General features: G+C 43.6%; 1 protein-coding gene across 2 annotated transcripts in view; it reads right to left on the bottom strand.

Annotated features, from left to right (window-relative positions):
- The window catches only part of Bmerb1 (bMERB domain containing 1), a 185,915-nt gene extending 165,085 nt beyond the window's left edge, over positions 1–20,830 (bottom strand). Inside the window, exon 1 of one of the 2 annotated variants that reach the window (XM_034508063.2) lies at positions 20,533–20,830. In XM_034508063.2, the coding sequence (XP_034363954.1) occupies positions 20,533–20,635 (103 nt within the window). In that variant the 5' untranslated portion in view covers positions 20,636–20,830. The remainder of the gene's footprint in view (positions 1–20,532) is intronic. The other variant, XM_034508064.2, reaches the window with a different exon arrangement.
- Between the last annotated feature and the right edge of the window lie 2,205 nt (positions 20,831–23,035).

The following is a 23,035-nucleotide window of genomic DNA, read 5'->3' as shown; positions in this document are numbered from 1 at the left end:
GGAACTCACTCTGTAGACCAAGCTGGCCTCAAACTCAGAAATCTGCCTGCCTCTGCCTCCCAAGTGCTGGGATTAAAGGCACTTGGGATTAAAGGCATGCGCCACTACTGCCCGGCACATTTCTTTCTTTCTTTTTTTTTTTTATTAAGGTCCTGGGCTTTGCAAAATTATTTAGGTACATTTATTTGTGATCCACAGCAATAAACATACAGTATGGGCAGGTGAGAGGGCTCAGTGGGTAGAGGTGCTTGCAGTTAAGCCACAATCCCAGTGACCCATGTAGTAGAAGGAGAGAAATGGCTACCACAGGTTGTCCCCTGACCTCAACACCTATGCAGTGTCACACATGCAGCCTCCCACACAGTAAGTAAATGTTAAAAAAAGAAATATACAATGACCCAATATCTACCTGCCATATGAACATAAGACAAATAAAAGAAGCACAAAAACATGCCTCTCAGTACCTCAGAGGCAAGCTTGGACTTTGTCTTCTTTATTTCATTTTTAAAATGTTGGTTCCAGGACTAGGATATAGCTCAATTGGTGAATATAAAAACCCTGGATTCTAGCCTCAACACTGAAAACAAAAGTCGATATAGACTCTATAATCTCCCCCACTCAGGAGGTAGGAGCAGAAAGGTCAGAAATAAGGGTCATGGAAAATTTGCACCATCACCCAAAACAAAAGAGAAAACAAAAACCAGCAAAGCAGGCATGGGGCACATGCCTGTAATTCCAGCACTCAGTAAGTAGAAGCAGGAAGGTCAGAAGTTCAAAGTCATGCTCAACTATGTATCTAATGTAAAGTCGACAGCAGTTAGGGCAGAACCGCCTCAGTTCACAGAGGTTCCGGTGTGCAGCCGCTGGGTAGGGCTGCAGCTCAGGCACAGCATGCTTGCCTAGCTCATGTTGGGGCCAACACTGCAGAACTGTGAGACAGCACAGCCAAGAAACCCCCTCCTTGCATGTTTGTTTATACATCCATTTGCAAATTCATTGACTACACTCCCCGCCTCTTTTTCTTAGAAACCTATTAACAGCTGTGATTCTTCATAAGAAGATTTACAAAACACTGCCTCAGAGAAAGACAGATTGCTACAGGAAAATTCTGTTTAAACTCTGTCTCTGATAGGCTTCTCTGTGGTACCTTTAGATCAGCTTGTGCCGGGCTGGCAAGCAGAAGCACACAGAGGGTTAGTCCCAGCAGCCAGCTCTAAGCTGCTCTCGCTGTATTTTTAGATAACAATTAGAGCAGCTGAATAAATGCTGAAATCTAGATACCTCGTTCCAACCCACAGAGGTCAAAATGATCTGCTCACCTAGGACATTTTTAGAAACTCGGCAATGCCCAGTAACCCTACCTTTTTAGGAACCAACACCTGGATTTTCTTGGTTGCTTAGGAATCAAATATCTGTATGCAATCATCAGGTACGTGTAGAATTCCTACTGTGTGACAGCGCCTGTGTTAACAAACTGTTCTTCACAAGGGTCTAACAGCCAAGCAGGCTGATCATCACACACACAGGTGTCAAAGCTGGGCCCTGAACTGAAAATACGTGTACTTGGTGGACATTTTTAGTTTGTGGGACAGCTAAATTGGTAACAGCAAGTGTGGGGTGGATTCTGTCTCAGCTTACATCAAACTTCACGTCTATTTGAGGTTTAGGCAAAGCGAATAAAGCATCAGACGCCGGGGATCAAGTGAGAATGTCTGGATTTTCAGTTACTTTTCTACAGACCTGCAGACTCCAGGATTTCAAGGACCACTTCTCACTGGACCGGGTTTCATATGAAAATCATTCTGTGGCTCTGGAGAGGCACCCTAGTCAGTGTGCCTAACTAATATAAAGCTCTGGGTTTCAGACCCAGCACTGCATAAGCCGGGCATAGCCACGCACACCTGTAATCCCAGCACTTGGGAGGTAGAGTTAGGAGGATTAAAAATTCTATGCTGCTGAGAGAGCTAGTTGAAGCTAACCTGAGATGCTATCACGTACCTGGCTTCTCAGGAATGCACATAAATTATATAGAAAAGCTATGAGCTTCTCTGGAGCCTGTGTGTCTGTGGAAAACACTGTCTAGAGGTCACTGCTGCAGGTGATCTGACTCTGATCTTACACTTACCAGACCTAAACAACAATTTTTACAATGTAAGTGGCAGGGAAGAGGTAACAACATACACATTATTCTGGCCCATATGCAGATTCTGTCCTGTCTTATAGGAGGCCAGTCCCTCTGGGAACATTATCCCTATATCCCCACCAACTACATGGTCCTGGCTTCCTGACTACAAGGTCCTCTGTGGTCCTTCAGATCCTTTTAATCCTGTTATCATACCTGCCTGGATCCCACAATGATTCAGATGAATGCAGTATATGTTTATTTACAGGGTCTTGTGTAGCCCAGGGTGACCTTGAAATTCATGGTATACCCTTGAACTTCTGATCCTCCAGCCTCCACGTCCCAAAAGCTGAGAGAGAGAGTACAGAGGTTCAGTACCACACACAGTTTTCTGTGGTGCTGGGGAAAGAATGCAGGGCAGGTAAGACTCTAGCAGCTGAACTTCAGCCCAGACCTAAACAACAATCTTTAACTTCTGTGTGTTTTTAGTCTTTGTGACAAGATTTTATCTTTTTCTTAGAATTATCTTTTTATAATAATGCAAGATTTTGTTTTGCTTTTGGTTGAGTGCTATAGTTTGAATCTCAAATGTTCCCCCAAAGGCTCATATGTAAAAGGTTTAGACATAGCTAGGCATGGTGATACATGTCTGTAGTCCCAGATGAGGCAGAAGTATTAGAGGTTCAAGAATAGCCCAGGAGAAAAGAAGAATAGCCTGGGATATGTAAGATGAGAGAGAGAGAGAGAGAGAGAGAGAGAGAGAGAGAGAGAGAGAGAGAGAGAGAGAGAGAATATCAAATAAAGGAGGCTTGGTGGTCAGTCAACATATAGGCCAATGAACTGGTTAGTCTTACATCCTAAGTTTAATGTCTTGCAACCCACTATGAGGGCAGAGTGAACTTCTAAGTAGAAGAATGTTATGTCACTGGTACACGCCCTTGAAGGGGATGCTGGGAAACTGCTTCCCAGTATCCTGAGGTGAGTAGCTCTGACTTAACCACAGGCTCCCTACTGTGATGCTCTGCTCTTCACAGAGCCATGGACCAAAATCTTGCAAAGCATAAGCAAAATAAGCTTAACTCAGACCAGTCTCCACAGCAACACTGAGCTTCTAACATGTGATGTCACCTGAAACATGCGTTAGACCTGGCCATTCAGGTACAGGCACATTTCTACAGCATCTCTGCCTGTAGCCAACTGAGTCGTTAGGAACAATATTAAGTACTGGACTGACACTCATCTAGATATGCTTTATTGGCTTTCCTTTTTCTTTTTTTCAGAATGGGGAGTGAAGTAATGAAGAGGTTGACCCACAAAACATTAATTCTGCATATCTCTATCCATGGCAAGGTTTTGAATGTTTACAAATAGTAATAAGAGCATTAGTGTCTTTTATAATCAGTTAAGGATGTCTAGTCTAGGACAAGGGCACTCTAAGTTTATCTGCTTTCTTTCATCCTGGAACAACGGGTAGACGTTTGGATCAGATGTTTACTGAGGGTTTGACACTGTGATCAGATTGAGAAATGGGCTTTTTCTTTCTTTCCTTTTTTTATAACAATGTATTTATTTTTATTTTACGTGTATTGGTGTTTTCACTGCATGTATATCTGTGTGAAAGTGTTGGATCTGTTGGAACTGGAGCTGCAGACAGTTGTGAGCTCGGTGCTGGGAAATGAAGCCCTATCCTCTGGAAGAGTAGCCAGTGTTCTTAACTGCTGAGCCATGTCTGCAGCCCTGGGACTTTTTTTTTCCAAGTTAGATTTTTTTGTTTGTTTGTTTTTGTTTGTTTTGTTTGTTTAAAGACTGAGTCTTACATAGCCCAGGCTAGCCTCCAATACATATGTGGTAGACAATGGCCTTGGATTCTGATCCTTCTGCCTGTCTCTTAAGTACTTGGATCACAGGCACACACCATCATGTCTGGTTTACACAGTGCTAAGCATGAAACACAGGGCCTTGTGTGTGCACACACCATCATGTCTGGTTTACACAGTGCTAAGCATGAAACACAGGGCCTTGTGTGTGCACACACCATCATGTCTGGTGTACACAGTGCTAAGCACGAAACACAGGGCCTTGTGTGTGCACACACCATCATGTCTGGTTTACACAGTGCTAAGCATGAAACACAGGGCCTTGTGTGTGCTAGGCAAACACAGTGAGGTACATCCTAGCCTTGGGAATATTTTTCTCCCTCTGAACTGCAGGCCTCTAGTCTACTCTGAAAGGGAAGTGGAGGAATGTATTAAATGTGACTTGGGGGACTCCAATGTACAGCCAGAGATGGCGACCCCATAGAATCCGTGTATCTCAGCATCCCCGTTTTAGCTCTATGCTTGATAGCAGTAATAAAAGCAATGAGAATTGCCGTGGAGAATACGCACTCAGTGCCACTGGAGAAGGTAAAGGACCTCTCAATGCTTAGGAGCACCTAGTATGTCAGGATATTATTAGGACTGGCCATTGGTACCTTTTCCTCCTCTTCTTCCCCCTCCTCCTCCATGTTTACAGGGTACTTCTAGTCAGCCAGCTGAAATATTTTTGACTGTAAGTGGAAGTGACAATTTCCCCTTCACTTCAATTTGTCAAAAGCAGTGAATTTTCTAGGCAGGAAAACTTGGAGTGAAATCAGAGCCATTTTGCATGGAAGTTTTCTCTTGCTTCCAGAAGCTCCTAATTGTGTTTCCCTTGGCTTGACTCTGAGCACATGCAACAGTTTTTATTGTCAGTGCTGTGTGCGCGTGTGTGTGCGTGTGTGTGTGTGTGTGTGTGTGTGTGTGTGTGTGCCCATGCATGCACACGTACTCAAACATGTGCCTGTGCATACACATATGTGTGCACACACGTGTACAGAGCACTGAGACACCGGCAGTTAAAGACAGAGCTATCCTAGGGATGGAGATGAAGAGAGTGGATCGGAATACTATTAGACTAGAATATCTGCATCCTAAACTCAGCCCAGTGATGGAGTGAGGACTAGTTTTTGTTACCCATCTACAGATGGGTGTATACAGCAAATGTAGCCTCATGTAAGTGCAGCATTTAGTAGCAAGGTTTGAAGTTCTGATGCTTTCTAGAACTCAGAGGATCCTTGAAAAGATGCTATAAAGAAACGAGCCAGACACAGAAGGACACATGTTAGGTGAATTCTATTTGTATAAAAATACTCTTCAAAAAGAAAAAGAACAAAGTGGGTGCTAAGGACATGAAGACGGGCCACAATGCGACTTAGAACATGTTAGCCCAAAATATGGCACCATGGCATTTGAGGAAATGGCAGAAATTGGAAGGTTACTTGGACATCCTCATGCTTTTATTCCCTGAAGATTGAGTGGCAGGTATCCTGTTCTACACCCAAAGGGAAGAAATGTCACACAGAGAACTGGGGAAGACTCAATCAATAAAATGCTTGTTATGCAAACACAAAAAACAGATTTTGATTCTTTAAACCCATGAAAAAAGCCAGCAGCATGCAATTCCAGTTTTGGGAAGCCAAGAAAGAAGGGTCCCTGGGGCTGGCTAGTTAGCCAGCCAGTCTAGGTCAGTGAGGGACCCTATCACATGCACAAAAACAAGGTGAACAGTATCTGAGGAATAACAGCTGGGCTTGACCTCCGACCTCTAGAGTGTCCTCTGACACTTCACCACATGGTCTCATAAAACCTCAAAAGTCTTAAATGCTTAAATACCTGGAATATTTTATTTTATGGGGACATGGTCCTCAAACTCACAGTAATCCTCCTGTGTCAGCCTTCAAGGTGCTAGAATTACAGGTATAAGACACCATGCCCAGTGTATAAAAGGTTGAAGTTATCTTTTTTTTTTTTCCTCCTATAGTGCTAGGAATGAAACCCTGGGCATTCCGTATACTGGGCCAGCAACACTCTACTCCTGAGCTACATCCCTAGCCTGAAACCCTTTCAGCACCAATATAACAATTCAAGTTGAAAATACCATACGGAATGTGGAGTAACAAGTCATAATCAATTCAGAAATACACTGAAAATATGGTATCAAGTGATCTGGCTATATGCATATAGAATACATGAAACATAAATGAATTTAGTGTTTAGGCTTGGGCCCCATCACCAGGACATCTCATTGTGCATATGCAAATATATGCAAACATTTCAAAATCAGCATTCAAAATACTTCTGGTTCCAGACGTTTCAGATAAGGGATATTCAACCCATATGGATAAATTCTTAATCTTTTCTCTTGTTATCATCATTTGTTATTGGGATGTCAGTCGTAAACCTAGCAATAGGATAGAGAAGATTTCTTTCCTGTAATCCCACTAGAGTTTCCTTTAGGGTTGAACAAACGTATTAGAATGAGGCAGCTAATGTTTGCCCTACTCTATGAATGCACTAAATGGTAATACATTATAAACTTTAAGGTTTGGGGCTCTAGCTCAGTTGGAGGGCTTGAAAAGCTTGGACAAAGCCTGGAGTCCATTTCCAGCACCTTATAAACCATATGTGAGAGAGTGTTTTAATCTCAGCGCCTGAAAGTAGAGACAGGATCAGATATTCAGCTACCTATAAAGTTCCCAGTCAGCCTAAGAACCCTGTCTCAAAAGAAAAAAAGAAAAGAGAAAGAAAAAAAGAAAAACAACTTTGAAAACCACTTGTGCCGGTTAATACTTTTAACTTGACCTGGACTAAAATCACCTAGGAAACAAGCCTCTGGGCAAGCCTGTGAGGCACTACCTGGACTAGGTTAATAGACACAGAAAGGAAAATCTGCCTAAACTGTGATTAATACTAAGATTCTCAAGAGAAAAACCAGTTCCACAAATTTGAACCTGACCAGGATAAACTCTGGTTTAAAAAGGCAAAACCCATAATTCATCGCATTTCCCAACAGGCTCAATCAGGGGCAAGCACACATCCTGATGTATTTCCTGCCTATGTTCTTCCCACCTACATGTGATGATCAAGCACACCCGGTGTAGTGTTCCAGGAAATTATCTTGTCCCTGGGCAAGTGGGACTTACTGGTTAACTTTGGCTCTTACACGTATGAGCAGGTCCATTCCCTGAGCTGGAGTCCTGGACCAAATCAAAAGAAGAAAGTGAGGTGAGCACCAGCATCCATCCTTCTCTGCTTTCTGACCACATACAGCACAAGCAGCTTCCACTCAAGTGCCTGCTGCCTTGATGTCCTCACCATGATGGACTGTGCCTTCAAACTGCCTTATATTGCTTTGTTGGGTATTTTATCAGAGCAATAGGAAAAGTATCCAGGACACAAGGTCATGGTTAACTCTGCGAATCATAACTCTGTTTATTAAAAGAGCTATGTCAGCAGAGATGACTAAACTAGCCTAGTCTCTCATCCAGAACAGGGCTGCTCAACTCCTGGCACCTACCCCGCAGCAGACAGCTCTGTAGGACCAGTTTTCAATCGTTGTAACCACCAGGAAGAGCTCCATTGACACCTTCATAGTGTTTATCCAAAGAGGCTGAAGATAGATGGGTTTAACCTGGATGGATAGTGGGTCTCCAGATTTACACAGACCTGTAAACACAGGGAGATGACATTCTATCTCACCCTGGAAACCTGTGCATGGCAAGAACCAAACGGAAATCATTTCAGCATCTTTGCTTCTTGTCAGAATGGCAGTTCCTCTTAAGAGCTAAAAGTATCTCAGCCCTGGAGAAAAAGCTGGCCACATCTCCAGCTCTCAGTTGTCTTCATTTCCGTCTTGACCAAAGAGCCCATTACAGACTGTTCATGAGCCTCTGAAATTCAGACACTGAACCTAAACCCTACCATAAGGGAATAAGGAACTGTGCCTTTGTGAAAAACTCAGAGCTCATGAGGACAGAGCCTTTATGGATGGAATTACTGTCTTTATAGCAGATTCCAGGAGTGGAGGCAATGTCTCAGACAGTAAATCACTTACTGCTCAAAGATGAAGACCAAGATTTGTCTTACACACACACACACACACACACACACACACACACACACACAAAGTGAAGCTGTACTCTCAGAGCTGGGGAAGTAGAGACAGGAGGATGGTCCCTGGGGTTTATTAACTGGCTAGTCTACCAAACTGGTGAAAGAAAGATCCTGCATCAAAAGGTAAGGTAGTGTGGGGCATGGTAGTTTATGTCTTTAATCTCAGCACTTGGGAAGCAGAGACAGGTGTATCTTAGTAGCTCAAGGCCAATCTGGTCTACATAGAGAGTTTCAGGCTAGTCAGGGCAGCAAGTAAGACCTTGTCTGAAAGACCGATTTTCATTTATAATTTAAAAACACAAATAATACTTGTAGAGTTGGGATAAGGATTCTGTCAGATACAACTAAATTTCCTTAATCTGAGACCCACATTAGCACACCCCCTCAAACACATATATACTTACCCACAGTTTGAACATTTCTGAAGTGATGGACCTTCCTCCCAGCCTACAAACACAGTTAGAAGAAGTTTGTCACTGTGTGGGGGTGGGCTTTGAGACCCTCCTTAGCCATGTGGGAGCCAGTCTTCTCCTGTTTGCCTTTGGAACAAGATGTAGAACTCTCAGCTTCTCCCATGCCATGTCTGCCTGGATGCTGCCGTGTTCCCACCTTGATGATAATGGATTGAACCTCTGAACCTATAAGCCAGCCCCAATTAAACATTGTCCTTTATGAGTTGACTTGGTCACAGTATCTCTTCATAGCACTGGAAACCCTAATTAGATCACACATACACACACACACACACACACACACACACACACACACACACACACATCTACTGACCTCACCAGAAACCAAACTAATAAAGCCAATTGATTTTAGCCTTTGAATCCCCAAAGTTGTGAGTAAATACAGCTTTGCTCTTCACAAGCTTCCTGCCTCAGGTGTTTCATTGTCATAATGCAAAGCCGATTAATAGATTTTCTCCATGTTAATATAATTTTAATGCAAATGCGGGCATACATGTGGTCTCTCTCTGTATAGGCATATAGATACTGTACACGCAGAGACAGAGTGAGAAAGAGAAGCAGAAATAAGGAACTGAGGGAAGAGCACGAATTCTATCTCACAAGAATGAACTTCTATCACAGACACTTTCTGGATCTCATCTGTCTCTCAAAGACAACCTGGGAGACAACTTATCCTTGCTAACAGCAGCATAGAATTTCGTAGCAGATAAACAATAACTTCTAGATGCCTTCACTTTGTGGCCAGTGAACCTCTTTGTGCACTAAGGTTTCTATTTCCTGTGGGCAGACTCTTATGTTTCTCTTGAGAACATATAAATGTTTCAGTAGTTAACAAAAGCTAGCATCAGTAAGGTTGCTGGGTCAAAACCTATGAGGTGTATGTGTGTGTGTGTGTGTGCTGTATATGCACATACTTATGATTTTGTAGGAGCATAGGAATATGCACAAGGGTGCGGCTATCACAGGCTAATGTCACATGTCTTCCCCTATCACCCTCCATCTAATATTTTGAGACAAGTTTTCATACTGAAGCTGGAATTTACAGGAATCCTCCCATCTCCATCTCCCAAGTGCTGGGATTACAGGAGTACCACACCAACCCCAGTGGAATCTGTGTGACAAGTTCCACAGACTGAGGTGAAAACTTCAAAAGAAGGAGGCCTCCTGGAACCAGTTGTGGAACTCTTGCCTGGAATAAAACATTGAGCTGTAGTTCTCATGGCAACTTATATGTGTTTATTATTATTATTCTTTTTCTTATTTACAACATGTTTTGTGGGGAGCCAACAGAAGGCGGCTATCATCCTTGCAGCCATCTTGAGCCATATACCCTGACAAGAGATTTGATTACAATAGCCTACAACAGCTGAGCACACTCTGATAACATCTTGCTTTAGATACCCAGGATCTTCCCTTGGGTGTGTGAGACTTAAAGCTGTGATTTAGAGCCGAGACTTAAGGGCATGAATTACAGATCACATTTAGAGACAAGGCCTAAGGGCATGACTTAAAGGCGTGACTTAGAGGCGTGGCTTAGAAGTGAGATATAAAAGGGAGAGGCAGACAGAAGAGTACAGTACAACTTGGAGGAAGAACTTGGAAGCAGTAGTAGGCACTTGAGACTTGGAAGGAGTACAACTAGGGACTAGGAATTAGGGACTAGGAACTCAAGACTTGGGACTTGGAGAGAAGAAGAGAGACTGAAGAATAAATGGGATTGAATCACACTCTGTCTGGTCTCCATTCCTCGAGTCCATCCTCACTCTCTCTCTTGCTGAACCCTGACCCACTGACCGGAACAACTTGGGGCAGTTTGGGCTCTAACAGTTTAGCCCCCAAGGCTTTTTGGCAGTGCAGGTTCCAACATTGACAGAGAGGTCCTGGACATTTTGGTCCCCAGCGTGGGGTAGCTTCGGCCACAACAATGTTCCTGATAGCCTAGGCCAAGATCTTAAGCAAAGAAAATGTGTAAGAAACCATCTCTTGAGAGGGGGTCACTAACATGACCTTGTCTCCAGGGAAACTGATGCTCTTTGTAATCATTTACAAAGTTACATAACAGTATTGTGATAAATAAAACTTTCCAAACAATAAAATTTCATATGGCTACATGTGTGTCATCCGAGGTGGGCTTTGGTATATGGTAAAGAAAGCCTTAAATAAAAAGAATTAAAATAGTTTAAATTTGTGCATTGAAGATTTATAAAAAATCAGGTATTAGATGTTAAATAATAGTTGATTATAAAGATTAATTAACCTGCTCTTGGAGATCTGCCACTAGCCCTGGATGACTGCCCCACTGAATACATCCCTTCAGAGTTGTAACACTTGAATGATTTTTATTGTGTCAAATAATAATAATGATGTTACCTGTTCTATTTGTGATTTATTGAATATATCTTTTCAGAGTTGATATGATTGGATGATTCTTGTGCTTTACTGTGCCAAATGATAATGATGATTGCTTTCCTGTATACATCTCCTAGGAGTTATAATATTTGTTTTTTCTATGTATAAGAACCCTTGCTTGAGAGCTGCAAAATACACTCAGATTCAAACTGCCTCTGTGTTTGTTTCTGTTTGTCACTGCCAAATCCTTACCTACCTAGTCTTCCAGGACCCTCATCCCAGAGACTCCCATACCCAACTGGGGTGGTCCATGGCACAGGAGCAGACTGATGTATCCAGGTTGTCCTCGTGCATGGATGGCAGATGCTTTACTGCTATTTCTGCAGCCCCTATTTTGAATGTTGAGCTATTATCTGACTACTTTCCAAAAAAGACTGCAACATGCCACAAATTCTACCAGCATGTCCCTGTTCCCTGCATGAATTCAAATGCCTGTTGAATGGACCAATATGTTGTACTTGATGTTAGCCAAAAGGCCAAGAAGCCATGGACCAGCTTGCTAAATGTGACTCACCCCGTGTGTGTGTGTGTGTGTGTGTGTGTGTGTGTGTCTGTCTGTCTGTCTGTCTGTGTGTGTGTGTGTGTGTGTGTGTGTGTGCGCATGTGTGTGTAATTCTAAAGAACATTGCTCCACCCGTGGTAGCATCTAAGAATTGGGAATCTGCTACCTGTGGGAACCTACCCCAACCTCTACCCACAATAATACTGTCAATGTTACTGGTTCTCAACAACAGTGTCATTCCAGTTTTATATTTTGTCATCTTAAAATCTTGCTTCTTGCAGAAAAGCACAGCCTTAGGAATAAACTATGTTAAGGAGACAGACAGCCAATGCAGACTAACTGAGACTCTGTCTTTCTTTCACCATTTTATGATTTTAAAGGTTTACAAAAAAACACAAAGAAATCATTTCATCTCAGCCTTGTGAATTAACAGTCTCCCAATTAGGTGCCTAGTGATTGAATGAGAAGGGTCTAAGTGCTGGATAATGTGATGGGCACTGGGCATACAGCTCCACCAACCTAGCAGTCATTTTTAAAATAAATGTGTGTGTGTGTGTGTGTGTGTGTGTGTGTGTGTGCCAGAAGTCAACCTTACTGTCATTCCCTAGGCACTGTCCACTCTGAAGCTAGCCCACAGTAGGCATGGCCCTTCTCTACTTTTCCTCTGAAGCTAGCACACAGTAGGCATTCATCCTGTCCAGCAAGTAAATGGTGAGGGAATGAGAGAACAGTGTAGTTAGCCTCTTCAGGGCTCTCATAAGCAGTGTTTTGAAAGGCTATTCCAGAAGAGCCTGTGCTTGTGTTAGCTTCCAAACCACATGATTGGCATACGAGCCTCTGCCTGTGTTAGCTTCCAGACCATGTGTGCATGAAGGAAACAGATAACTGGGATCAGGGACCACATGGATTCACAATCCCATAACACATGTGCCAATGGAAGCATGTTTCATTAAGCCAAGAGGTAAGAAATTAGAAAAAAAAATATCAAAGCAAAACCCAATGCCAGTGCATGGACTCTGGCCTTTGAAACTGCCTCCTCCCTGCCTTGAGCAAGCGGCTTACCTGAAATGCCCTCTCTTCAAATTGGCAGTTAACCTGAAATGCCATCCTTACCTGTCTTTACTTTCTAGAAACTGCTTAGTTCACAGGCCCAGTGCAAACATTCTCCTTTGCTGTCAGCCTAAAGTCCCCTGTGAGCACTGGTCTCCTCTCATCTCCTGCTCGTGCTGACAGGGAGCATTGGTCTATTCCACGAACACTATCGCAGTGTCCTTGTAACTGCACCCCCATAACTGTATGCTTGTTGAGGTTCCAAGCTATGTCTTGTTTAATTTCCGATCTCTGCAGCCTCTACACTGGGCCAGGAAGTAACAGACCTCTTTGGAAGGAGACATTTGGAGTTAGATCAGGTTAGGCTCAGCCAATTACTGATTTTAAGACCCTCAGCAGTCCGGGTATAGTGACACATGCCTTTAATCCCAGCACTTGGTAGGCAGAGACAGGCAGATCTTTGTGAGTTCAAGGCCAGCCTGAGTTTCAAGTCAGCCAAAGCAACATAGTCTCAAATAGATAAAAACAAACAAACAAACAAACAAAAAAATACCTCCACCAACTTCTTTAATTTCCCTACACCTCATTTTCCTCAAGCATAAAATGGGAATTACAACCTGCCTATCTCCCAGATTGCCATGAGGAGTGAAAGACTGTGAGTTCACAGCTGAGCCCCAGGGACTAGTTATTATTAACAAGCGTTTAATAACCATTCAGATACCAAGAGTCGGGCACAGTGGCACATACCTTTAATCCCAGCACTCAGGAGGCAGAGGCAGATAAACTTCTGAGTTCAAAGCCAACCTGGTCTACAGAATGAATTCCATGATAGCCTGGGCTACAGAGAGAAACACAGATACCAATAGTAAACACTGTTGACTCCCCTCCATTTAACACATGAAAAGAAACTATAAAACAAGACCCATCAGGTGCAAGGGTGATGGCTCACACTTGTAAATTTGATAGTCCAGAAGCTAAGCCAGGAGGCTCACTAAGAGTTTGAAGCCTGCTGTAAAAGCAAAACAAATTCTTTAATATCACCCCCGCTTCTATCGTAGCCAGGACTTGAGTTTGCTGCCTACTGGCCGGGGATAAGGAAATACGCGTCTTCTACTTTTTCTCTCAGTGATTGACCTCCTAGAGGCCAGACGTGCTGTCTCTATCCCTAGTCAATGCTTCACACTCAAGACCATTCCCCATGTGTTCAAAATGGATGTCATTAGGAAGAAAGAAGGAACATTTCAGTGCTGCTCCAGCACCGCTGTGTGGTCACAGCTGTCCTTCTCTGGTCCTCCTCTCCCCTGATAGCCAGTGAGGCCACTTAAAACAAAAGCCAGCTTCAGTTTGTCCCTTGCTTAAAATGCCCTGTAGGGGCCTAGCAAGATGACTCAGTGGGTAAAGAGGTGTGTTGCCAAGACTGACCACCCCAAGACCCACACCATCGGGGGAGAGAGCAGACTCCTTTCCTCTGACCTCCACATGCCCTCCCCACGCAGAGAATTAATAAATACATAACATACGTGGAAAAGCATGGCCTAGCAACTTGCTTTACCATGGCAATAAACTTCAGACTTTTCTTAAAACCAATTACAGATCATATCTGGCCTGCCTCCTTCCTGACTAATCATCCATCCTGCCCTGACTCACTGGGTTCCAGCTGCCTTAGCCACCTGCCTCTTCCTGGAATACTCCAAACGTCTTTGCATCTAGAGCTTGGATCTCTTGCTATTTGCATGTCAAAATGTCACAATATTCTTCAAGCAGTTATTCCTTGATGACCAGATGAGCAGCATCCCTCCCTGAAAATGCTCAGGAAATATCTAGTATGACTAGAACACTGCTTAGATATTAATCTGATACCCTCACTCCTAATGTCCTGATGTCCCCTAAATAAACCCTCCAAATAGGGGGGCTTTTGCCTTGCTCAGTACTATATAGACATCTCTTAGAGCACTGCCAGGAGTGATGACACTTGTCTGCCATCTCAGCACTCTCACGGTAGACATAGGAGGATCAAGGTTCAAGGTTATCCTTGGCTAGATGGTGAATAGAAACCAGCTTGGGTGTCTTAGTTACTGTTTCATTGCTGTGAAGAGAAATGACCAAGGCAACTCTTATAAAGGCAAATATTTAATGTGGTTGGTTTACAGTTTCAGTTTAGTCCACTATCATGGTGGGAAGCATGGCAGTGTGCAAGCAAACATGTGCTGAAAGAAGCAACAGTTCTAAATATTGATCTACAGGCAACCAGGAGGAGACTATCATCCACACTGGGCAGAACCCGAGCATAGGAGACCTCAAAGCCCTTCTACACAGTGATGTACTTCCTCCAACGAGGCCACACCTCCTCTAATAAGGACACCTTTTAGCAGTGCCACTCCTATGGCCAAGTATTGAAACACAGGAATCTATGGAAACCAAACGTATTCAAACCACTGTATTGGGTTACATGAGATCCTGTCTCTAAACAACAGAAAGTAAATGTATTATTTTTATAATTAAGAGGACATACTAATGCTAAAATAAAATGTCCTTTCTAATCAAAAAGTCAAAAGAAATGAGTCAAATCAAGGACAAGGGTGCAGAAACCTTCAACAGAGGGTTCACAGACAGGCAGCAAGTCACACTGCTTCAAGCTCTGCATTGTTTATTAACCAGAGATACTGGTCAGTTAATGATCTGCTTGCTAGTCATTTCACATCTCTAGACTTGTAAACAACAGCCATCTTCCAGGAGCTTCTGGGAAGATTGCTGTCTGTGCTGGCTGCTTTATTGCAGTCCCTCCTAACTTGGATGCCCATGGAAAACCTCTCCCCCAACACACACTCTAGGCCACCTTCTCCCCACATCTCTTACCCCAGTTCTTCATGATCCTTTAAAACATATTAAGATCAGCCAAGACATTTCCCTGACAACAGACCACTGTGATCTTCAAAAGCCCTGAGCTTTCTCAAAAGGCACCTTGCCTCCATGTCTCCCTTAATTAATTACAGTCAGTTGAAAGCAATATTTTTATAGATCTTACCACAGTGAAATGTCATTATGCATTTTCCAACTGAGTTATTTGGAAAAAAAAAAAAAAAAAAAAAAAAAAAAAAAAACACCCCATTGCTTACGGGAAAAATGGGAGGTGGAGTAAAAATACCAGGAGCTCAACTTTGAGCCAACCTGGACTACCTGTTAAAGGTTGAAGAAGAAAAAGATTAATAGAAGTAATTTTTTAGAATCTGTTTCAAGTGAGAAAATACTAGATGGTTTCCTAGCATTCATGAGGCCTGAGTTCAATCCCTAGAAATGAAAATGGTCCTAGGAGGCAGGACACTAAAGGTGTGCACACCCTGTGAAGAAGGTGGCATGGTTGCAGTCATCAGCTACACTTATCAACAATCTCTGCAGATACAAGGGGCTTCCACTTGGGTCCTGTTATGACAACCATTTGGCATTGATCTGGGGCTCACGGCAGACCAGGCCGTGTGATAAATGACCTGATTCTGTTCTCCAAGGGTCCCAAGCATCCATTACTGTGATTATTCTAATTTTAAAGTATTTATTTTTATTTATTTGTTGGGCACACAGGTGGGTGTGTGTACAATTCAGAAAGAAGACAGTGTTAGATCTCCTGGAGCTAGAGTTACAGATGGTTATGAGCCACCCAATGTGGTTGCTGGGAACTGAACTTGGGTCAAGTGCTTTTAACTACTGAGTCATCTCCCTAGTTCCATCTATTCCCATTTTACAGATAAAGCAATCAGTAACGTAGTTCAACTATACACCCATGGTAACAGAGCTGGAGAGGGCAAGGCTAGTTTGAACTTACTTCACCTGACTTCACATTCCTATTCTTTTCATTTCTTTGTTTTAGTCATTTGATTTTGAGATGGGACCTCATGTGCTAGCCTCAAACTCTCTTTGTAGCCAAAGATGACCTTGAACTCCAGATTCTCTTGCCTCTTTTTCTTGGCACTTCCGTGTCAGGTCTGTACCTCCACACCCCACTCCCATCTTTCCTACTGTAACTATAGTACATCACATATGCTCATCTAAAAAATTGAGCTGATTGAGTACCAGGTGGCCTAAAAGGGTTCCAAGTTCAAGTCCTACTGGACTACAGTATAGGTTCAAGTCCTAGATGACTTTAAAATATGGCTTAGCGCTTGTCTAGTATTCATGTGCTTGTGTTCAGTACCACAATACCGCAGATAAGAATGATAGTAGGTTAAATAAATTCTGTAATTGAGAGATGGGGTCTAGCTCAGTTAGTAGAGCACTTGTCCAGCATACACAATGTTTGAGTCCCAACGTTGCAAACCCAGGATGGTGATGCTTACCCACAGACTTAGGAGTAGAGGCAAAATCAGAAATTCAAGATCAAGAGCTAATTTGATGATTTAACCAATAAGAACACTTGGTACCAAGCCTAATGACCTGAGTTTGATTGATGGAAGGAGGGAACTGACTTCTAAAAATTGTCTTCTGACCTCTACATGTGTGCCATAGTGTATATACACACACACACACACATACACACACACACACACACACACACACACACACACACACACACACACACACACACACGGTGGATAGCCCTAGCCTCTTGTTGTCATGGTAATTCCACTCCTGGGAGGGGCTATGAAGGAGGAGTGAATCTTGTAAACCTTCTGTCCAATCAAATTTGTTAAATAAAGGCTACAGCCAGTGATTGGGCAGTGGAAGAGGAGTGGGAGGAGCCAGAGGCAGGGAAAGAGGATAAGAAGAGGAGAGCCGTTGGAGTTGGGGGTGTTGGCGGTTGGTGGAAGAAGAGAAGATGAAGAAGACCTTGACCTAGGAAACCGCAAGTTGTTAAGAGCTCTCTTAGCTGGGGAATAGTGTAGTTTAATGGTAAATCTGCCCAATCTAGGCATGCAGCATTCATTTGATATTTATTGACTTGTGTCTTTTCTTCTATGGACTTCCTATGGGCAAGAGATTTACCGCAACACACACACACACACACACACACACACACACATATGGAAAAGTATTACAAGGCTATATAGCAGGTTGGAGGCCAGCCTTACATGAGACCCTCTCTGTGAATAAGTCAGAGTACATAAATATTCTACTCTAAATACGCTAGCTGAAATAAAAAGAAGCAATTAATACAATCTCAGCTAAAAACAACCAAGTCTACCATCTTTCCGCTTCTGAGTTCTTTAGAAAAATCTTTAAATGCACGCAGAAGTGAAACAGAACCTTTTTAATGGGCTCTTTCCTTCTACAGCATGTGTGGTATCACAGGACTGCCTGGGCAGTTGTTTGGCCATAGCCCCAGTATTACTAATTTCTATACTTCATTAATAAATGAAGAGAGGCTCAGACCTGTTGAATGGCTCTGTAGATCCCTTGTGAATTGAGAGGATGTTTACATGTAAAAAAAAAAAAAAAAATCCCAAAATACTTCATTAGAGACAGAAATTAAAATGCCAAAACTTGCCAGAGTCAAAAATCTACAGTGGGCCTCTGGATTCCCGCTTTGAGATCTCAAACATGAACAGCTGATAGAGCTGGGGTTGCCAAGGCACATAAGAAACTGATCTGGCACTGAAACAAGAGCAAGTCTAAGAATCTTGGAGGTTTTGGACAAAAAGGATCAATCAGGGAGTACAGCCAGGACTCAGAAGTACAAAATACAAAAATTTCAGGGACTTATGTGGTTTAAAGTGAATTCTTACCTCAGTCTTCCCTATGTGCTCGAATTTGGTCCCAATAAAAAGTGGTAAACTGAGAAGGAACTGGATGTGTTGGCACACACCTGGGTCCCAACGCTTGGGAGGACAGGCAGAAAAATTCAAGGTCATCCTTGGCTACAGAGAGCTTGAGGCCAGTCTGGATTCTATGAAACCTGGGGGCAGTGGGGCATCTTTGGCAGAGAAAGATGGGAGAGGAAGAGAGGACAGAATGCTTTAGGGAAGTGCTCAGTATTTCAGTTTGCTTTTGGTTTTGGTTTTGAAACAGGGTCTTTCTTTGTAGACTGGCTGGCCTAGAACTCACAGAGCTATGACCAATATAGCAGTTTTAACTCAGAGTCTTGCTTTATGCAGTTGAAAGGAAAGGATGAATGTGGGTCCCCTCTACAGATGACAGAGGAACCACTGAAACATAGCTGTGCCCTGAGAACTTACCTGAGGTTTGCACATACCATCTTATTCAATATTCATGATATAAAGCCACGTGGTATATGATATTATTATCCCCATTTTCAAAGAGCAAAGGTAGAGGACAGGAACACCCCTTGTCACATTGTCAGCCAAAGAGCAGAGCCCTAGTCAAACCAGGGATTCCTTGACTGTGCTTGGCTTCTACTCTATGAGGACCCAGCCTTCCAGCAAGCACTATGGATGGCAGGGACTACAATCTGCTTGTAAAATTACTGATCACCATCGAAACAGACCCAGGAACGATGAAAGCAGTAAACCTCCATGAAAAATGTATGGAGTCCAACTAACCTGCATCTGAATCCTGGTCCTCTCATTTCCCTTTGTGTCCTCTGGCAAGCCCCCACCTTCTCATCTATGCAAGGCCACACAAGGTCGTAGCAGGGATAAAGAAGAGGTGTTTCTGAAGTTTTCAGGACATGGCAATCTAACAATGCAAGGCAGCCATGGATGGTATTATTTTGAGCTTGTAAACCACAGACCTGCAATCTCTAGGTTACCTCAAAGTGCCAAAGCCAAAGGATTTAGGAAGGATGAAGCAGGAGAAAGGACCTGAGTCTAAAAAGAGAAAGAAAATGTAAGAAAGAAAGAGGGTTGGAAGCATCAGAACACCCATCACAGCAGGAATGAAGACATTTGAACTTGAAATCCAAACACAATATAGCTGAGTAGTTGAGTCCATAGTTACAAGAATGGAGAAAACCACCACAAAGGCACATATACGCGCGCACACACACACACACACACACACGCACACGCACACGCACACGCACACGCACACACACACACACACACACACACGCACACGCGCACACACACACACACTTTCTCCCAAGTGAGGATAGAAAAGGAACTTATTTACAATACTTTAAGTACAGGTAACTCATGGGCTGCTGCTGGGGAAGAGCATTAAGCCCAGAGACTCAGTCAGAGCAGGTAGGTGCAGGACCCATAAGAAGGTAAGAGGGCTTTCTCCAGTCCTGCAGGCTATACCAGGGCTGCTGGGCAAGCCATACTAGAACAGGAGGCAGGGTGGAGGACATTGGGAAGCCCCTAGAGTCATAGGGACATCAATGACCTTAGACTATCCATATGGCCTCCACTGTTTGCAGAGTTTCCAGTATTGTGTCGAGCAAAAGTCTTGAATTCATTTAGAGATGTTTGTTGATACCAAAACACCAAAGAGAGAGCCGATGAGTAGAGGTCTGCTTCAAAACCGCCTCCAAGAGCTGAGCCAAACCAAATTGGATCATTAAGTCAAGGGCTACCGGAGTGGGGGAGGGGGTTGCACAGTGCTAACCTTGCCCTTGCTTGCTCTTTCACCCCTCCTCTGACCCAGGAGGAGGAGGAGGGAAGATGCTGGGATTTCAGCTATACCCTGAACCACAAGACAGAAAGAGCATGCAGACACTCCCCCATCTCTGTATGTGGGCGCTTTCCAAGCTGCCCTTGGCTCCTGCGCCCTCAAGCATCTCAGCACTCTAGCATCCCTCCTCCTGGGATGCAGAAAAGACAGTCCTTCCACAAAAGCAGCCTCAGGCTGCCGGATCTCGGACTCCTTAGTCCAGCTCAGCTGAACTAGCTTTGCTGCCTCACGATTTCCAGAGGAGCCTCCCTGTGCAACCCAGCCCTGGAGGGTCCCCTCTTTTGTTTGTAGGAAGAACACTGGTGCTGTGCAACACTGGGAGCCCAGCTGCGGGGGCGCTTCCCCAGTCTGCTCGCCGGCGTTTCGGTCTGCTCTAGGGGGCCCCAGTTCAGCAAGCAGAGTCTCCAACTGTCCCCACCCGTTCCCTGCCCGAACACTCACTTCCCAGTCCCTCCGCTTTCCATGCTGTCTCCTCCACCGCCCCATAGCGCCTCAGAGGCTTCTCGGCTTCCAGATGAACAGACAGAGATTGCTTTAACTCCATTGCTGATCCTCGCAGGCAGGTCCAGGGGTCCGTTTCACTCCATCCCTGCTGAAGGTTGCAGGGAGGAAGACGGCTCAGATTGGCAGTGTTTTAAGGGGCCGGGCGTTGCAGAGGAAGCTGCTCCATCTCTTCAATCTCCAGAACCCGAAAGCGCCCAACTGGTACCCAGGATGGGGGGAGGGATGTATAACACATGCGCAGTGGAGGCTGGAGTGGGGAGGTTTGGGGGCTGGGTAGGGAGAAAAGAGGCACAAATGATAAACTCTTTAGAACAACAAAAACAAAAACAACTAAAATAAAATCATCCCCAAATGAAGCAAGAATAAGGCACCTGCCCACATTAAAGACAGTAGATAGGCTTTGTGTGGATGGAACTAGCATTGTGGGCGGCTTGGGATCTGTTAGAGGGCTGGTAGGTTCAAGTGTGATTGGTGAGCCAGAACATACCTGTAGATGATGGTCTTTCTTTGTGGACAAAGCCCAAGTGTGGACCTCTGCTTTTGGATTCTGCACTGTTTGCACTTATGTGCATGATTTGAATATAAAAGGAGGATATCAGCTATCGTGTGTGTGTGTGTGTGTGTGTGTGTGTGTACACCTATGTCAGTCCTGTGTGTTTTTATGGAAAGGAACAAGAGAGACAAAAATGTTTTGTATATATGGCCAACAAAGCTGTTCAGAACACTGATCTTTACAAACCTGGAAAATAAGTCTAGTGACCAAATATAGCAGCAATAAGAAGAAAAAACAAAAACAAACAAACAAACAAAACCATATGTCAGAACTGGGAATGGTGCTCAGTTGGTACAACATTCACAGCCCACGCCTTAGGACCCAAGTCTGATCTACAGGACAGTTAAAAGAACAGGTTCAGCAATGCATACTTCTAGTTCCTGTGCTAGGAGTAAAGGCAGGAGGAACCCCAGGCTTGCTTGTCCCAAGACACCTTATTCCAACTTCTGGCCTATACATGCACACTTTTTTGGTTTTAATATAAAGGGATGAGAATGCAGCCAGTTGGCAGAATGCTTGCATAACGTGTACAAAGCCTTGGGTCCTAGCCTTAGCACTACAGAGACCAGGTATGTGTGACCCTAGCACACAAGAAGAGGCAGGAGGATGTGAAATTCAAATTTATCCTTGGATACATAGGGCATTTATGTAGCAGCCTAGGCTACACAAGACCATGTCTCAAATGAATGAATGAATGAATGAATGAAGTGTAGTCAGCAGCTATTGATAAAAGTCAATACCACTTTTTGAATTACTGCTAAACATAGAACATTTCCCAATGTCTCTGTGAAACCTAGCACTCCACTCTCCCCTGCTTTACAGAAGACACAATTGAAGTGCACAGAGATCACTTACCCATATCTCCAAACTGCCCGGTATCTCGTCAGTACTTGAATTAGGCTAGACTGTATGAATTCAGATTCTGACTCTCATTGACCTTATTCCTTGTCTGTGGTTATAGTTAAAGAGCTTAAAAATTATGTACGTGCATGAGCTGGGGTGCATGTGGGGAGGTGTATGTGAGTGCGAGTACCCTCAGCAGTCAGAAGTATTAGATCTCCTAGAGCTGGAGTTACAGGCAGTTGTGAACCAACAAATATAGCTGCTGGAAACCAAACTTGGGGTGTCTGCAAAAGTCATGCCTGCTCTTAACAGCTGAGCCATCTCTGCAGCACCTTAACTGTAGTTATTATGTTTTGTATGAAGGGCGAAGAACAAAAAAGGATGCTAGTTTGCTGTTTTAATAGTTATTTTCTGATGTCACTTGGAGACATCAGCGTCTATTTTTATGAGTTGGAAGTGTAAAACAGTCCAGTTTTCCAGGAAAATGATTTTACCACTTTAAAAAGCTACTGTTAACAATGAACTCCTAAACAGCCTCAGAAGTTCTAAAAACGTAAAGCTAGATTATATCAAGTTTTGTTCTGTTTTGTTTGGGAGTTTGAATTGAGATGGGGTTTCACCATGTGGTCACTTCTGAGAGGCCCTAACCTAATTATATAAAGACATAAAAATAATATTTTATTTGCTAATGAGGCATAAGAAATGAAACAAGGAGGCTAGAGTCTCAGCTATTCTGAGCACTGGCTGCCCTTGCAGAGAACCAAGGTTCCATTCTTAGCACCCACATGACAGCTCACAATGTTCGGCAACTCCAGTTCCAAGGTAGCCAATGCCTCTTTTGGCCTCCAAGAGCACTGAATGCACGTTCACAGACACACAGCCAAAATACCCACACATATAAAATAAAAATACTTTTTTTTTTTAAGAATTGAAATAAGACTGGGTATGAAGGTACAAGCCAGTAAGCCCTGATCTCAGGAGGTAGAGGCAGGAAGATTGTGGCTTCATGTCTAGCCTGAGCTACACAGCAAGACCTTGTCTCAA

This window comes from Arvicanthis niloticus, chromosome 6, assembly GCF_011762505.2.
Source record: "Arvicanthis niloticus isolate mArvNil1 chromosome 6, mArvNil1.pat.X, whole genome shotgun sequence".
NCBI lineage: Eukaryota > Metazoa > Chordata > Mammalia > Rodentia > Muridae > Arvicanthis > Arvicanthis niloticus.
Note: the sequence above shows the minus strand (reverse complement) of the source record. Positions and strands in the feature narration are given on the sequence as shown.